Here is an 18830-nt window from a genome sequence, read left to right as displayed (position 1 = left end):
AGTCAGACAGTCCCACACACCTGCCAGTTTTGCGTATAAATTCTCTACGCTGGGTTTATCCAGCTGTGGGAAGTGGTTCACCGTTTGTTTTAAATTGCGACAAAGCTGTACCAACCTGTCAGTAAGACCAGTGCTGCCCATTCTGCAAACTGGACTGGTTGGATGATTCCTTCACTTTGCAGCCTTCTGATTTCTGCCTCTACTTTTGCCTGTAAGGCAAATGGCACTGGGCAGGCCTTGCAGAATCATGGAATTGCTTTTGGTCAACATTCACAGTGGCCTTGGCCCCTATGACAGTCCCGAGACCCCCCTGTAAACCTTCTGCATCTTTAATTAGGACTTCACTCAGGCAGCCATTTTCTAATTAAAAAATGTTGAGCCAATCAAGGTGAATCTTTCTTAACCAATTCTGTCCCATCAAGCTTGGGCCCTGAGATTTTTACTACGAGCAGTGGTAACTGAACCAGCTGCTTCTCATAAGAGATTGGAACCGACGGTGTATTCTTAATCTGTAAAGGTTCTCAACATCGTTTCTCAGCCTGGCTGAGGCCATACACTAACGTAAAGTTTGGAGTCCAGAGAGAATTTTCTTAATGGTTGGTTCTGCAATCACTGATACAGCCGCGCCAGTATTCATATGCTTTAGAGCTGGGTGACCATATAACTAGATGTTTATTTTGGATGGTTCTTATTTGATATTGCTAAGCAATTTAACTGTTCCAAATCGACTGTAGGCAGACTTTCCAGGATGTGCACTCTCCTGGATACCATGAGTTCTCTTATGCAATTCAGTCCTAGAGGGACTCCTTTGCTGTCGTTGAGTCCACATTCCAGCAGCAATTACAATTACTTGCCGGTCCAGATCCTTGAGACAATTTAACTGTTTGGCTGAGCCATAGAAATGTACAGCATGGAAACAGACCCTTCAGTCCAACTCATTTATGCTGACCAGATATCCCAAACTAATCTAGTCCCACTTGCCAGCACCTGGCCCATATCCCTCCAAACCCTTCCTATTTTATATACTAAGCTGGTTGCCTTTTAAATGCCGTAATTATACCAGCCTCCACCACTTCCTCTGGCAGCTCATTCCACACACGCACCAACTTCTGTGTGAAAAAGTTGCCCCTTAGATCTCTCTTATATCTTTCCCTTCTCACCCTAAACTTATGTGGTCTAGTTCTGGCCTCCCCCACCCAGGGAAAATACTTTGTCTATTTGTCCTATTCATGCCTTTTATGGATACACCTCTATAAGGTCACCCCTCAGCCTCTGATGCTCCACAGCAAACAGCCCCAGCCTATTTGACCTCTCCCAGGAGCTCAAATCCTCCAACCCTGCCAACATCCTTGAAAACCTTTTCTGAACCCTTTCAAGTTTCACAACCCTAATTGCATGCAATACTCCAAAAGTGTCCTTAACCAGCATACTGTACAGCTGCAACATGACCTCCCAACTGCTGTAGTCAATACTCTGACCAATAAAGGAAAGCATACCAAATGCATTCTTCACTACCTCCGACTCTACTTTCAAGGAGCTATGAATCTGCATTTCAAGGTCTCTTTGTTAAACAACACTCCATAGGACTTTACCATTAGTGTATAAATCCTGCTAAGATTTGCTTTCCCAAAATGCAACATTTTGCATTTATTGAAATTAAACTCCTTCTGCCACTCCTCAGCCCACTGGCCCATCTGATCAAGATCCTGTTGTACTCTGAGGTAATCTTCTTTGCTGTCCACTATACCTCCAATTTTGGTGTCATCTGCAAATTCACTAATTCCTATGTTCACATCCAAATAATTTACATAAATGACAAAAAGTAGAGGACCCAGCACCAATCCTTGTAGCACTCCACTGGTCACAGGCCTCCAGTCTGAAAAACAACTCTCCAGCACCACCTTCGGTCTTCTACCTTTGAGCCAGTTCTGTATCCAAATGGCTAGTTTTCCCTATATTCCATGAGATCTAACCTTGCTTACCAGTCTCCCATAGGGAACCTTGTCAAACGCCTTACTGAAGTCCAGATAGATCACGTCCACTACTCTGCCCTAATCAAACCTCTTTGTTACTTCTTCAAAAACACTCAATCAAGTTAATGAGACATGATTTCCCACACACATATTAATCCCTAATCAGTCTTTGACTTTCCAAATACATGTACATCCCGTCCCTCAGGATTCCCTCCAACACCTTGTCTACCACTGACATCAGGCTCACCGGTCTATAGTTGCCTGGCTTGTCATTACCACCTTTCTTAACTAGTGGCACCATGTTAGCCAACCTCCAGTCTTCCGGCACCTCACCTGTGACTATCGAGGATACAAATATCTCAGCAAGGGGCTTAGTAATCACTTCGCTAGCTTCCCACAGAGGTCTAGGGTATACTTGATCAGGTCCCGGGGATTTATCCACCTTTCTGCATTTCAAGGCATCCAGCACATCCTCCTCTGTAAATGGACATTTTTCAAGATGTCACCATCTATTTCTCTCCATTCAATATCTTCCATGTCCTTTTCCACAGTAAATACTGATGCAAAATACTCACTTAGTATCTCCCCCACCTCCTGTGGCTCCACACAAAGGCTGCCTTGCTGATCTTTGAGGGGCCTTATTCACTCCCTAGTCACCCTTTTGTCCTTAATGTATTTGTAAAAAAATTAAATTCTCCTTAACCCAATTTGCCAAAGCTATCTCATATCTCCTTTTTGCCCTCATGATACTCTTCTGAGGATTCACTTGATCCTGTCTGTACCTGACATATACTTCCATTTCTTAACCAAACTCTCAATTTCTCTAGTCATCCAGCATTCCCTACACCTACTATCCTTTCCTTTCTACCTAACAGGAGTATACTGTCTCTAGACTCTCGTTATCTCATTTCTGAAGGCTTCCCATTTTCCAGCTATACTTTTACCTGCGAACCTCTGCCCCCAATCAGCTTTTGAATGTTCTTGCCTAATACCGTCAAAATTAGCTTTGCTCCAATTTAGAACTTCAACTTTTAGATCTGGTCTATCCTTTTCCATTACTATTTTAAAACGAATAGAATTATGGTCGCTGGCCCCAAAGCGCTCCCCCACTGACACCTCAGTCACCTGCCCTACCCTATTTCCCAAGAGTAGGTCAAGTTTTACACCTCCTTTAGTAGGTACATCCACATACTGACTCAGAAAATGTTCTTGTACACACTTAACATTATGGCAGTCCCAGTCTATGTTTGGAAAGTTAAAATCCCCTACCATAATCACCCTATTATTCTTACAGATAACTTAGATCTCCCAACAAATTTGTTTCTCAATTTCCCGCTGAGTTTTAGGGGGTCTATAATACAATCCCAATAAGGTGATCATCCCTTTCTTATTTCTCAGTTCCAGGCTTGGCGTTGTTTGGGGGTTTTGCTGTGGGTTGACCTTGAGTCCATCTGTTGAGGACATGTTCTGAATGAGGCTATGCAACTGTCTTCAGTCAAGTGGTGTTCTCCAAGTTCAGTCAGACTGACGAGGGAGTCCACTTACATCGGAAAACCCTGTAACTCATATGCTCCACTTGCTGCATTTTCCAATGATAAAGCCAGTTGTAGCGCCTGTTTGAAATCCAGTTGGGCTTCAGCTAGTGTGCGCTTCTGTATGGTTACACCATTAATCTCACATACCAACTGGTCTCTAAGCATCTCGTTAAGGGATAAACCAAAATTACAGGCCTCTGCCAGCCATCTTAACCTAGTCAAAGATTCCATCACGGATTCTCCTGGTTCTTGAATTGCTGAGTAAAAACAATGGCATCTCAGAATTAAAGGAGGCTTGGGATAACAACAATTACTCGTTGCTTTAAATCTGCCCCAGAGTCAATTGTCTGGAAAAAAAAAATTCTTTCCATATACTGGGCCCAGTCTGCGATGGCAGGATTGAATGAATCAACTTTCCCAAAAGCCTGCATGATTCCCAAAATGCTCACCCCAACTCCAAGGCGACTGTTGCAAGCAAATCTCTTCAAGGGCGTGTTTTCCTCTTGTCATCACTGAAATAACTCCACGAAGGCCAGTATCTCATCACCAAGTCATGCTTTATTTACATGTAAACGACACTGACCCAGCTAGCTCCTAGAGTGAACACTCCTGCTTAAAGCTGTCAGCCAGTACTCCCTGATTGGACCCAGGGAACCTCAATCAGGGAACTCATTCTATGACATCCACCTGGCTGACCTTGTTCCAATCACGACAGCAACTTTTGTGAAAAGAACAGAACTGATGCTTTGAGTCCAGTCTGACTTTTCTTCAGAATAGTCATGGCAGTCTTCAAATGTTAACTGCATTTCTCTCTCCACAGATGTTGCCAGACCTGCTGAGTTTCTCTTGAATTTTTTGGGTTCATTTCAACTGTCTAGCATTTAGTATTTTTGCTTTTATTATAAGGAATCGGGCAAAAGCAGGCCAGGATTACTCATGGAACATCACAAACTGCATCCCAAGTCCCACAAGCCCTTTGGGAAGATCACGCAGGTTATGTGAAAACTCAGACTGATTTCTTACTCAAGTAAAAGTTGTTTGAATGGGGTGGAGGTGGGAGAGAGCTGTAACAGGTCTTGCAGCATAGTAGTAAGCGCCCATGCCCTCAAATTGGGAGACATGGGTTCAAGTCTCACTTATTCCAGAGGTGTAAAAAAAAGCAATAGAATAAACAAAGAGAATATTGGAAAAACTCAGCAGATCTGGTAGCTTCTGTGGAGAGAGAGCTAGAGTTAATGCTTCAAGTCCAGGAGGACTCTTTTTCAGAACTGAAAGGTGTTGGAAAATGCTTTTTGACAGAGGAGGAAGAGTAAAACTGAGATGGTGATGTCTGAAGAAAAAGACAAAGAGGTTGTTATAGCGGTGAAAGAAAATGTAGAATGGGTGTGACTTAACATTTTGAAAGGGTGGAGATATATCCTCTCTATTATAAGCAAAGTAAACAAGGCATAAACAACTCAAGACAATGGGAGAAGGGGAAGAATGAGAATGTACAAAATAGGAATAGAAGCAACAAAGCAGAAGTGGAAAGAAAGAGAAAACATTACCAACAAGGAGCATGGCTGCGCTTTCTGTCAAACATGGTCTTCATCTTGTCATGAGTATTCATTCGTTAATTTGAATGGTCGGAAATCATGAGGGTCACATGGATATTTCTACTATGTGATTCTAATGGGTGGGACTTCATCCTGAGGATGCACATTTTAAAACAAAATCTATCAATTTCAAATGAATCAGAAATTCAGTTAGTAGAATTTAAAGAAAACTACTTGCACGCATTGATAGTGTAAAGGTTTAATTACAGACACTGAAAACAATAGAAATATAAAAAGAAAAATAAACCAATACACTGTGGAATTGGCAAAGTTCTTTATTTCCATAAACTTGGACAATATGATCTGAGTATTATTTGTGATTTACAGAAGTTTCACATATTTACACCTGTTGTGACATAAATTTTACATTGTAAATGTACTAATGTACCCAACACATGCTGCTAATATTGTTCAAGTGTGACAGAAAAGTGAAATTTCATCTTGAAAAAATGTGAGTTGTAAGTATAAAGGGTTTTGGTTTTGCATGTGTCAAGCTTAAGATTTATTGGTGATCTTCCACGAAATGATGTACACTTAAATAGTTATCAAAATATAATACATTTTTATATTTGATTGCACTTGTAGTTTATTTGATATAAAGTACCAATATGTATTAGAAACTTACCGACAATGGATCAGTATATTACATTTGAAGATAGGTTACAAATTAGCACCTCTAGCAAATGCTTTACATGTTGGGAGTGAATATTAGGCTTTTGAGCAGAGAATCCATATGCCCCATTTGCAGCATGAGTGAATGATTCTCTACTCACTGATTTGTGTCAGAAGACTCCATCAGACCTACCCCATTAAGTTGGGTGCTTTTCAACTGTTAATGTAACATTCAATTGGTTGTAACATTCTGGGTTTCCTTCTCTGTCAATCTGAATCAATTAACTTTAATACAAATTGTGATTAGGGAAAAATGAAATACCAGATATTATTGAGCATACAATATACATCAGTATGAAGAAGCTTGTGTCATGCTACACAGATTTCCTTCTTTTACCAAATACATTATTAATTAACTTAGCCATTGATTTTGAACCACTTGGTCTTCTCCTGCGGCTCCCACTTGCATTCCTGATTGCCTTTGCAAACATTATTGCCACTTCCTGGTGGTGCTCAGCCGCTGAAAGTTCATAAAAGTGACATTTGTTTTCCCCAGCTAAGAGCAGTCCTTCCTCCTCTCTCACCTCTCTCACATGGCACAGGTCTTGTTTGTTGCCAACTAGAAATATCACTGACGTAACTTCCCTGTACGAGTGAAGGTAAATTCAATGAATAAAGGAAGTGACTGAAGTCGTAAACTCTTTCCAGTACATGTGAAACCAAAAGGCAATTCCATAACTTCAGGTTCTACATTGTAATTGGTAATTTACAATCAGTACAAGCCATTGAAACAACATGTTGTTTAAATCTCCCAGCTTCTTCAGTTCAAGCAGATTGATTTCTTAGTGCAATAGTATATTGTTATTGCACCTAGTTGCACTGCAATTTCAAATTCATTTTATTTTGTATACCTGAAATAATTACAGCACAGGAAGATTATTTAGCCCATTTTGTACATGTCAGATCTCTGCAAATGCAACTCAGCTCGTCCTAACTCTGCTGCTTTCTCCCCACTGCAATTCATTTCTCATCAGAATTGAAAATAAACTAGCCATGGGCGGCACGGTGGTTAGCACTGCTGCCTCACAGCGCCAGAGACCCGGGTTCAATTCCCGCCTCTGGCGACTCTCTGTGTGGAGTTTGCACATCCTCCCCGTGTCTGCGTGGGTTTCCTCCGGGTGCTCCGGTTTCCTCCCACAATCCAAAGATGTGCAGGTTAGGTGAATTGGCCATGCTAAATTGCCTGTAGTGTTAGGTGAAGAGGTAAATGTAGGGGAATGGGTCTGGGTGGGTTGCGCTTCGGCGAGTCGGTGTGGACTTGTTAGGCCGAAGGGCCTGTTTCCACACTGTAAGTAATCTATTGAACCTAGGACCTAAAGTGCATGCTCTGCATCTGTAAGCCCACGTCAGAACAGCAATTTCCATATCTTAAGAACAGCCATGTGATGTTCGGCAACTGCTTGTTATACTATGGATACTAAAGACCTGGTCTTCCACATATACATTCTGTCTGACTATGCATACTACTGAGCTACAAGCTCTGTCCTGTGGAGCATGCAACATCATTGCTAACAGGTGGGCTCCCTAGGTTGCTCAACGTCCTGGTCCTTAAACCTCAAATGCAAATCTTCTGCACCTTCTTCACCTCATCTCCAGAGTTCACTGGAATTGGTGCTACATTATAGCTGTGTTGTAAAATAATCTCTTCACATTAAGCAAATTACACTTTTTTTTGAGTAATTGAAAACTTTGCAAATAAAATTGGAAAACTGATCTTTTAAATCATACTTCAAAATGCATTTCAAATAATCAGAAATTACAACTTTGGATGCCAAATAGTTCACAAGAAATATTGTGAAATACTTTCCTGGCTTGTACAGACCAGATTTGAAATATTTTAAGCATTCTTCTGACTGAAAGGAAAGGAAAAAAGAAATTGAGAGGCTAAACTTAGACAGAATGCAAGTCTACAGTAATAACCAAATGGTTCAGCTGAGACTTGTTCATTTTAGAATTTCTTTTGATGAAAAATAAATAATCTTTGTAATCACTCTTTATAACCAGCAAATACTACGGGAATTAGGAACATTTTTAAAGTGGATAACTTAAGGCACAATGTCATTGGATATATCTAAAAATCATCTAGTACCTAAGAATGGGTGCCATTTTCATGAAATTAACAAAAACATGACACAAGGGTCTTATGGTTTGTGGTAACATTATTACCTCTGGGCTTGTGCTTCAAAGACCATCAACTTGGTGAAATTCACTCTTTGGTCTGCCCAAATATTGTTGCTCTGTCTTCCAGAGCAAACAGTTGACCTCAATAGAGTGTTGCAGATTTGCATGTTCCAAGATCCAGGATTACGTGTAATAAAGCTGAGGGCAGCTGTCACCAAGGAATGGCGGGGAAAAAGTCTTAGGTCTTTCGGCCAAAATACAATGGGGGTCTGCTCAGTAATCAGACTCTCTCTTTGTCTCAAATGTATGTGAACAGTGGGCTGCACGAGTAGGAAATGTCAATGCTATTTTTGCAACTGCAGGGAAAATCAAATGACACTTTGCTTTTTCTCTATATGCGAAGACTGTGCAGAACTGGTTTAGTATCTATGTATGTATATAAAGATTGTTACGAATAAAGCATATTTTAGCAATAAAACCAATTATCTAAGAATTGCTGATAAATGTTAGATAATGACAAGGCATGTTAGCAGTGAGGCTTCATCATTTCTCCAGAAGCAAACAAGTCACCCAAATGGTCAAAGCTGCAGTACATGGAAAATCCCTGTTTATCCAGAAGATTCAATGCACAATAAGAACTGTTGCTGAAACGTTTGAGATGACTCAGCACTTTATTTTTTTAATTGATAAACTGAATTTAAGAGAAATAATTACTAAGAGATGGCAAACAAAATGTCAATCATATTTTTGGTGTGTTTTTAGAATGCTGAGTTATAAGTGTAAACTCAACACACTTGGTGATATATTTTACCAAGATTAGTACTTGTTAAAATGCAAATGTATCAGTCAGCTAGATTATAGCTATAGTCCACAGGTTTGGTACAGAGCATAGACCCTCACAAATCATTTTATTTATTTAGAGAATTGATTTGTTTTGTAGTCTGTGATATGAAAAGTGACAATCTTGCACATGAAACTCCAGATTTAAAATACAAAAGCCAATGCATTGAAGATAAAAGCTTTGATTTTTCAAACAGTGTAATTTTAGCCATTGGGTTAACAACAACATCAGAAAATCAAGGCTACAATGTGTTTCACTGTCTTGCGTCAACCATGTGTCTAAGCTAACCTGTAATTACTCCTCTTTTAAAACACATTTCAACAAAAATATCACAGTTTGTGTCCAAACAGGATCCATCCTCCAAACAGATCATTTTTTGATTGTGCAATCATCATAATTGGACCTTGCGTGCTACTGTTCACTGCAAAGGTTTCTCTGAAAATCCATAATACAACAAGCTATAGTGTGGATTTCACTAAATTGTGTCTGTGCTTTTATTTCTGGTCAATCAGTATTGTTTCTTTTGTAATTTTTGTGAACTAAAAGGATAACAGTTATGTAATTGGATGTCAGTAAGTAAATAACACAATAAGTAAATAATATCCATTCTACACTGGCACTTTTGACTTTAGTCCTACACAGTTCCAATGAACCACGATCCAAACACAAGGAAAATCATTTCACTTTTCTACTGGGTGCTTCATAACCTTCTGGTCCGAATATTTTTGACAACTTTAGTTTTAATTAACATTTCTATATTCTCTTGGCATTGTACATCTATTAACACTTCTGCTGGGCCCATCTTTTCAATTTATGTTTGTCCCCTTATTACCTCCATTTGCTTTTTATTATTTTATTCCTGCTTTCTATAGATTATTTCCTTTCTTCTTTCTCTGCTCCACTATTTCCCTGCTCAGTATTTCCATGGAAACTGTTAATCTCTAACATCTTGCAGTTCTGACAAACTTTTCTCCCCTCACAGTCTCTGCTGTTGAGGGATTCCAGGATTTTCTGTTTTTATTACACAAACAATTTACTGCAGCAGACCATTCTGCTGATAAAACATTGTGCACTGGCGTAATCACATGGAGCCTCTTCTGACCATTGTCCGAATTTGAGCTCAAAGATATCTTGAAAAATACTGCCCCTTTTAAACTTCAATTTTGTCCCAGTCTAATTAAACAGAACATAGTTACATATGTCTGGCAAGTGTTTATCTAACATTATTATCAATATTTTCCTGTACTACACTTTCCTGCTGCTATCTTCATGCATTCATATTGGTACAGCTGGAAAAGTACTAATCAAACAGTCAGTCCCATTTGCACACATGAAATAAATGAACCATGATTAATGTAATTATATTTTGCTGTTTCCTTCCACACCCTGAAAAATTTACACCCTCAATCTTAAAGTTTGTGTTGAATAACTCCTTCAAAAAGATGGAGCACTAATGTCTGGCATCAATCCCATCCTTGAAATAGAATGGAAATATCCTGCATTTCTAGATCAGTTGGACCACACATTAAATCAATTTAACTGGAACAAAAGACTACAGCGCCCATTCTGAATTTTACTCTTTTTGAAGTTCTAACTGAAGTATGATTAGACGCTGGTCAACAACTGCAAGATATTGGACTGTACATGTCCTCTGGTAATGATAGGATTTTTTGTTTTCTTATATGGTGTGAAAGGAGATACAAGCTTGAACATCTGATGAAAGCAACATGTCAAAAATGTCTTATTTCATTTTTTAAAAATCACCACTCAATCACAGTGAAAAGGTGGTCATTCCTGAAGAGGGTGGGAAAATCTAACAATAACAAGAATACAGAAGTAACAATAAATGACTCAGACAGACATCCACTGCGCAGATCTAAATACCATTAATCAAAGGGGTAACCAGAGTTTGCAAGTAATAGGGTAGTGAGTTCTTACCGCTTGCAAATTTCACTACTTAGTTCACGGATTCGTCTAATAAGTGCTTTTGCAGACACAAAGGAGGACCGGTCACCAATATCGTACACCACAACAAACCCATCAGCCCAGTTTACTTGATCAATCAACGAGGATTTACTATCAGAACGCTGGAAGAGAAAGGACTGTTAGAAAAGAAACACTGGGCCATCTTAAGTATGCTTTGAGGCACTTCATTTAACCTACTCAATCTAATTAATCAATTAGTTATCCTTATTATAATCTACTCACACTCTTAACATTGTATTATGAAGTAATTGCAACTTTCTGAGAAAGAAATAGATTAAAACTTTGATGATTAACTGCATGCATAATTAGGAAGAGACATAATACAAGCTTTAATCTCTGCTAACATCATTAATGAAAGAAATGTCTTAATAGCAATTACTACATTAAAGGAACGTGCTGTGCACATTCCTCCTGTCTGGTTTAATCAGCTCTTATTCCCTACCCCTTAGTCTCATATCTTTTTCTTCATTTCTTTACAAACACTTATTGATTTGTCTTTAAACAATCTTCATACACTTTCGATGGAGAACACGCCCAACCATCCTTTGCTTGAAAATATCTCTTTTAATTTACTTTCTCCATTGATGATCAGCTTTTGTCAATAATGGAATAATCACTATTTATCATTTCAAAGCCTTTAATCATTTTGAAAAATTAATTTTGTTTTAACTTTCTATATGGTTACAGTACCTGTTACAACTTTTAGGATACCCATCTGGAAACACTGCACATGGAAGTAATTACTATGTGCAAGTTTAGTCATTGGTCTTTTTATTTTTTAAGTTTTATTTAGTATCACATCAAAAGCCAATATGTAGAATTGCCATTGAACTATTCATACATTTTCTAAAGTGAGCCTAGTCATAAAGTAGTACAGCATAGAAACAGACCCTTCGGTCCAACTTGTCTGTGCCAACCAGATATCCTAAATTAATCTAGTCCCACCTGCCAGCACTTGCCCCATATCCCTCTAAGCCCTTCCTATTCATACACCCATCCAGATGTCTTTTAAATGCTGTAATTGTACCAGCCTCCAGCACTTCCTCTGGTGACTGACTCCATACATGCACCACCCCTTGCATGAAAACATTGCCCTTAGGTCCCTTTTAAATCTTTCTCTTCTCACCTTAAATCTATGCCTCTAATTTTAGACTCCCATACCCGGGGAAAAAGACCATGGGTCTTCACCCTATCCTTGCCCCTCATGATTTATATTCGGTCACCTCTCACCCTCTGACCCTCCAGGGAAAATAGCCCCAGCCTATTCACCCTCTCCCTGTAGCTCAAACCCTCTAAACCTGGCAACATTCTTGTAAATCTTTTCTGAACCCTTCTAAGTTCAATAACATTTTTCCAAAGCTGGGAGACCAGAACGGAATGCAGTATTCCAAAAGTGGTCTAACCAATGTCCTGTATAGCCTGAACATGAGATCAGTGCACTGACCAATAAAGGCGAATGTACCAAATACCTTTTTCAACACCCTAATTATCTGCAGCTCCACCTTCAAGGAACTATGAATCCTAAGTGCCCAGAGAGGACACCTCATCGCTATGTCATGGGAGAGCCTGACTCTGCCAGTGTTTTAAAGAGAATGCCTTTTTAAGCAAGAGACCCCATTCTGAAGAAATACTTACTTGGGAACAAGGGTCAAATATTTCTAAATTAATTTGTCTTCCATCTATGCTTAATCGTTTTTTATAGATGCACTCTGTAAAAACAAAAGCCATTGGAGTTATGGTCAGAGTATTACACAGCATTGCTAGAGCACTTGTCATAGAGTCACACAGGATGGAAACAGAGCCTTCACTCCAACCAGTCCATGCCGAACATAATCCCAAACTAAACTAGTCCCACCTGCCTGAGCTTGGCCCATATCCCTCCAAACATTTATTTTTGTACTTGTCTAAATATCTTTTAAACATTGTAACTGTACCCGCATCCACCACTTCCTCTGCAAGCCCACTCCACACACGAACTATTCTGTGTAAAAAAAAAATCCCCCTCATGACTTTGTAAAATCTTCCTCACCTTTAAAATATATCCCCCAGTCTTGAAATCCCCCATTCTAGGGAAAAGACCCCTGGCGTTCACCTTAACTATACCCCTCATGATTTAATAAACCTCTATAAGGCCACCCCTCAACCTCCTACACTCTAGTGAATTAAGTCCCAGTCAAGATTAGAGTGGTGCTGGAAAAGCACAGCAGGTCAGGCAGCATCCGAGGAGCAGGAAAATCGATGTTTCGGGCAAAAACGCTTCATGCAGTCCTCACTTTTGCCTAGTTGAATTAAGTCCCAACCACTCCTTATAACTCAAACCTATTCCTCTATTCCTGATGAAGGGCTTTTGCCCGAAACGTCGATTTTCCTGCTCCTCGGATGCTGCCTGACCTGCTGTGCGTTTCCAGCATCACTGATCTAAACTCTGGTTTCTAGCATCTGCGGTCCTCATTTTTGCCTCCCTTATAACTCTTGGGAACATCCTGGTAAATCTCCTCTGAACTCTCTCAAGCTTAATAATATCCTCTCTTCTTTGAATAAATGTTTGGAACTGAGACCATTTCAAGAGTTAGATACATAATTTAACTGTAAGAACACTGGAAGTCAAATACTTTATTCTGTTGAAAGCCTTTATATGACAAGTAAGTATTGGAATTTATTAGCATCAATTAAAATATAGCATATTTCAAGCTTTCAGACAAATTCAATTCTTGGCATTTCTACTTGTTTTAAAGAAACAATATTGAGGCTAGTCGCAAGATTTCAAAATGAACTTCAGTAATAACTCACACTTTATGAGTGCTACACGTCTGCTTAGGTAACATAGTAACGTTGCACTCTTACAGAGTATAATGTCTACCACAGCTGGATATTCATTTGGCGCCCTCGAGAATTTTAAAGGTTTTAATTGAGATTTAACTAAGAGTAAAAAGAAGCCTCATCAAATAAACATCACCAGTCGTCCTTCCTTCTAGATTATAGTAATATTAATAATTAGGGAGCTTGTTCGCAATTTAGAATGTACAACGTTATCATTATCTGTATAAAGTTGCATTGATTTACACAAAAACAGAAAAAATGTTGCGCCCGCAAAGATATTTTGTGAACATATAACTGGAAATGCTCAGAAAACCAGCTCGCATCTTCGATTATTTTGCGTCCACGACTTTTCTCTTGACCGCACATTGAACTCTGAATGGTCCAAGTTTTCCGCTGCTCGCGAGCACCCGCGCTGTGGCCAAGTCCTGGGGCTGAGGGAGGCTACATTTTGGAAATAAATCTATCAGCAACTTTGCACAAGTTTTGTCGGCGGAGATCGCCAGTTTCTGAGTTTAAAAAAAAAGAAAGAAAACTCAGTGCGGAAATTCAGGATTGGAATCTTACCGGAATTGGAAGCATATTCGCCGATAAACCGCTTGGTCAGAAACCGAACAATCAGAGCTGCAAATAGATGGAACAAAATAAAGAGGAAAAGATCAGCAGATTGCATTGGTCAGTACAAAGGAGGTTATGAGAGTATACGTTTTTTTTTTAAAAAAATCACACCAAAAGATTAAAAACAGAGGAATGGTGTTGAGTTTCACCATCTGGAAATTTACACGTGAAATGTTCAAGCTGAACACTGTACCGGATTTCCCAACTCCATCAGTTCCTAACACAGCCAATTTGATCTCATTCATTGTCACAGGGAGCTGCTGCTGCTGCTGGATGTTAGGACGCGCTGTCAGACCGTGCCTCTGTTTCTGGACCAGGCTGCTAACATGCTCCTGTTTTTCCCTCTGCAGCTCAGACCAGATCCGCCCGCCGCTTCCTTTAAGTTGCACCTCAACTTGCGTCACTTTGGCGAAATGAGCCTGTGTGACCCGATCCGCCTTTGGAAGATTTGTCACGGGAGGTGGGAACAGCGAGTTCCCCTGCTCACCGGACCCGGCCAGTGGAGCGGGAAATAATTCATTAAGCAACACTCCGGAAATTAAGTGTTTAAACCATACATTAAGAAGTGGCAATGCATTCAAAAACACGTGCAGCAAAGGATTTGGGTGAAGGCCGATTCAAACAAAGCGTGTGGGGAAAATTCAGAATCAAATCTTAAATAACTCGGGGAAGGTTAATTGTTGAGAATGCGTCAGAAAGTGCGGTGATAAAGGAAGCCTTAAAAGTGAAAAATGCAACAGGGAGTAAGATAACATCTTATCAGTGTTTATCCACCCAGAGAAAATACGGCAGAATGGATGCCACAGTCAAATAAAATTCCCAATTGCATCAGAGAACGATCCCAACAGACAACAGTGAGATAAGTTAGAGTCCACCTTTTAAAAGTTCACTAGGGAAACCGGGCCTCAAGCTGCCCTCATTAATAGCGTGAGCTATTCAGAGTTGCAATGGTGAGATTGGATTAATATTTCAGTAAAAATGTTCTGTTTGGATGCTAATGCACGCACGCTTTTTTGACCCTCGGATTACCGCCACCTGATGGCTGGAATTGACATTACAAACGCATACCTGAGATCAGTGGGAGCACATTACAGCAGATGCTGGAATCTACCGAAAACAAACTAAATCACAGCCGGTCAGAGCCCCGATGAAGAGTCATCTCGACTCGAAAATTTAGCTTGCTCCCTGTGCACGGATGCTGCCTGACCAGCTGCGATTTCCACCTTTTGCATTCTGAGAGATAAATAACATTGGGCAGAATTTGAGTAGGTTTGAAGCAGATTTGTGCCTTTTTTGAAAAAGATTTTTCAGTGTGACTGAAACTCTTTTCAAAACTCCAGCTATAGCAAATTAACAGTGTCAAACTGGTCACGTTTTAACATACACATGCTCAAACGAAATCATTGAAACATGGACTTATGTTATCTGATTAATGTAAGGCGTTCCCCCTGTTTAGGAATTATAAACTATTTAAGTTAGAGTGTGTGACTCATGGGGGAATAAATGTTTTTTGGCTATTCAGCTAACCTTTTGATCAGCTCCATTTTGTAAACTTCCTTGAGTTTGTGTCTGGGAGTGTCAATCTTAAATTATGCACAACCATAAATGTCACCCAAGGCAAGTTTGATAGTGCCTTGAGGTGCTGTCTCCGTGCCACCCTCTCAGAGAAACTTCAAATGCAGAAAATAAACGACAAACTACAACAGGGACAGCCTTCAACAGGGACAGACTTCAACAGGGACAGACTTAACAGGGACAGACTTCAACAGGGACAGACTTCAACAGGGACAGACTTAACAGGGACAGACTTCAACAGTGACAGACTTCAACAGGGACAGACTTAACAGGGACAGACTTCAACAGGGACAGACTTCAACAGGGACAGACTTAACAGGGACAGACTTAACAGGGACAGACTTCAACAGGACAGACTTAACAGGGACAGCCTTCAACGGGACAGACTTCAACAGGGACAGACTTCAACAGGGACAGACTTAACAGGGACATCCTTCAACAGGACAGACTTCAACAGGGACAGACTTCAAGAGGGACAGACTTCAAGAGGGACAGACTTCAAGAGGGACAGACTTCAAGAGGGACAGACTTAACAGGACAGACTTAACAGGACAGACTTCAACAGGGACAGAATTAACAGGGACAGACTTCAACAGGGACAGACTTAACAGGGACAGCTTTCAACAGGACAGACTTCAACAGGACAGATTTAACAGGGACAGCCTTCAACAGGGACAGACTTCAACAGGACAGACTTCAACAGGACAGACTTCAACAGGACAGACTTAACAGGGACAGCCTTCAACAGGACAGACTTAACAGGGACAGACTTCAACAGGACAGACTTAACAGGGACAGCCTTCAACTGGGACAGACTTCAACAGGGACAGACTTAACAGGAACAGACTTAGCAGGGACAGACTTCAACAGGACAGACTTAACAGGGACAGACTTCAACAGGGACAGACTTCAACAGGGACAGACTTAACAGGGACAGAATTAACAGAGACAGACTTCAACAGGACAGACTTAACAGGGACAGACTTCAACAGGACAGACTTAACAGGGACAGCCTTCAACTGGGACAGACATCAACAGGGACAGACTTAACAGGAACAGACTTAGCAGGGACAGACTTCAACAGGACAGACTTAACAGGGACAGAATTAACAGAGACAGCCTTTAACAGGAACAGCCTTCAACAGGATATACTTAACAGGGACAGAATTAACAGAGACAGACTTCAACAGGGACAGACTTAACAGGGACAGACTTAACAGGGACAGACTTCAACAGGGACAGACTTCAACAGGGACAGACTTCAACAGGACAGACTTCAACAGGGACAGACTTCAACAGGGACAGCCTTCAACAGGAACAGCCTTCAACAGGATATACTTAACAGACACAGAATTAACAGGGACAGACTTCAACAGGACAGACTTCAACAGGGACAGACTTCAACAGGGACAGACTTCAACAGGGACAGACTTCAACAGGGACAGACTTCAACAGGGACAGACTTCAACAGGACAGACTTCAACAGGGACAGACTTCAACAGGGACAGACTTCAACAGGGACAGACTTCAACAGGGACAGACTTAACAGGAACAGACTTAGCAGGGACAGACTTCAACAGGGACAGACTTCAACAGGGACAGACTTAACAGGGACAGAATTAACAGAGACAGACTTCAACAGGACAGACTTAACAGGGACAGAAATAACAGAGACAGACTTCAACAGGGACAGACTTAACAGGGACAGACTTCAACAGGGACAGACTTAACAGGAACAGACTTAGCAGGGACAGACTTCAACAGGGACAGACTTCAACAGGGACAGACTTCAACAGGGACAGACTTCAACAGGGACAGACTTAACAGGGACAGAATTAACAGAGACAGACTTCAACAGGGACAGACTTCAACAGGATATACTTAACAGGGACAGACTTCAACAGGGACAGACTTAACAGGGACAGAATTAACAGAGACAGACTTCAACAGGACAGACTTAACAGGGACAGACTTCAACAGGACAGACTTAACAGGGACAGCCTTCAACTGGGACAGACTTCAACAGGGACAGACTTAACAGGAACAGACTTAGCAGGGACAGACTTCAACAGGACAGACTTAACAGGGACAGAATTAACAGAGACAGACTTCAACAGGGACAGACTTAACAGGGACAGACTTCAACAGGGACAGACTTAACAGGGACAGACTTCAACAGGACAGACTTCAACAGGGACAGGCTTCAACAGGAACAGCCTTCAACAGGAACAGCCTTCAACAGGAACAGCCTTCAACAGGAACAGCCTTCAACAGGAACAGCCTTCAACAGGATATACTTAACAGGGACAGAATTAACAGAGACAGACTTCAACAGGGACAGACTTAACAGGGACAGACTTCAACAGGGACAGACTTCAACAGGGACAGACTTCAACAGGGACAGACTTCAACAGGACAGACTTCAACAGGGACAGACTTCAACAGAGACAGACTTCAACAGGGACAGACTTCAACAGGGACAGACTTAACAGGGACAGACTTCAACAGGGACAGACGTAACAGGGACAGACTTCAACAGGGACAGACTTCAACAGGGACAGTCTTCAACAGGGACAGACTTCAATAGAAACAGTCTTCAACAGGGACAGACTTCAACAGGGACAGACTTCAACAGGGACAGCCTTCAACAGGGACAGACTTCAACAGGGACAGAATTAACAAGGACAGACTTAACAGGGACAGACTTCAACAGGGACAGACTTTAACAGGGACAGACTTTAACAGGGACAGACTTAACAGGGACAGACTTAACAGGGACAGACTTCAACAGGGACAGACTTCAACAGGGACAGACTTCAACAGGGACAGACTTAACACGGACAGACTTCAATAGGAACAGCCTTCAACAGGGGACAGACTTAACAGCGACAGCCTTAAACAGAGACAGACTTCAACAGGGACAGACTTAACAGGGACAGACTTCAACAGGGACAGACTTCAACAGGGACAGCCTTCAACAGGGACAGCCTTCAACAGGGACAGACTTAACAGGGACAGACTTCAACAGGACAGACTTCAACAGGGACAGGCTTCAACAGGGACAGCCTTCAACAGGAACAGCCTTCAACAGGATATA

General features: G+C 41.0%; 1 protein-coding gene across 1 annotated transcript; it reads right to left on the bottom strand.

Annotated features, from left to right (window-relative positions):
- Window positions 1-5362: 5362 nt before the first annotated feature.
- On the bottom strand, window positions 5363-14764 carry rergla (RERG/RAS-like a). Its single transcript, XM_043713495.2, has 5 exons — window positions 14352-14764; window positions 14108-14164; window positions 12359-12432; window positions 10676-10824; window positions 5363-6360 (listed from the first exon to the last, which is right to left on the bottom strand). Exons 1-5 carry the CDS (start codon window positions 14401-14403, stop codon window positions 6090-6092), a joined length of 603 nt encoding a protein of 200 aa, XP_043569430.1. The 5' UTR covers window positions 14404-14764; the 3' UTR covers window positions 5363-6089.
- Window positions 14765-18830: the final 4066 nt, after the last annotated feature.

This window comes from Chiloscyllium plagiosum, unplaced genomic scaffold (assembly GCF_037043375.1).
Source record: "Chiloscyllium plagiosum isolate Xiang-an unplaced genomic scaffold, Cpla_swu_hap1 HiC_scaffold_23, whole genome shotgun sequence".
NCBI classification, from domain to species: domain Eukaryota; kingdom Metazoa; phylum Chordata; class Chondrichthyes; order Orectolobiformes; family Hemiscylliidae; genus Chiloscyllium; species Chiloscyllium plagiosum.
The sequence above is the reverse complement of the archived record's forward strand: the minus strand, read 5'-3'. Positions and strand labels throughout refer to the sequence as shown.

Excerpts from the sequence above, each read along its gene's own strand:
- rergla (XM_043713495.2), bottom strand. The coding sequence starts at position 14,403 with ATGAATGAGATCAAATTGGCTGTGTTAGGAACTGATGGAGTTGGGAAA. Across the intron at positions 14,165-14,351 it reads TGATGGAGTTGGGAAATCCG|CTCTGATTGTTCGGTTTCTG; the intron begins GTACAGTGTTCA and ends ATCTATTTGCAG. Across the intron at positions 12,433-14,107 it reads CGAATATGCTTCCAATTCCG|AGTGCATCTATAAAAAACGA; the intron begins GTAAGATTCCAA and ends TTGTTTTTACAG.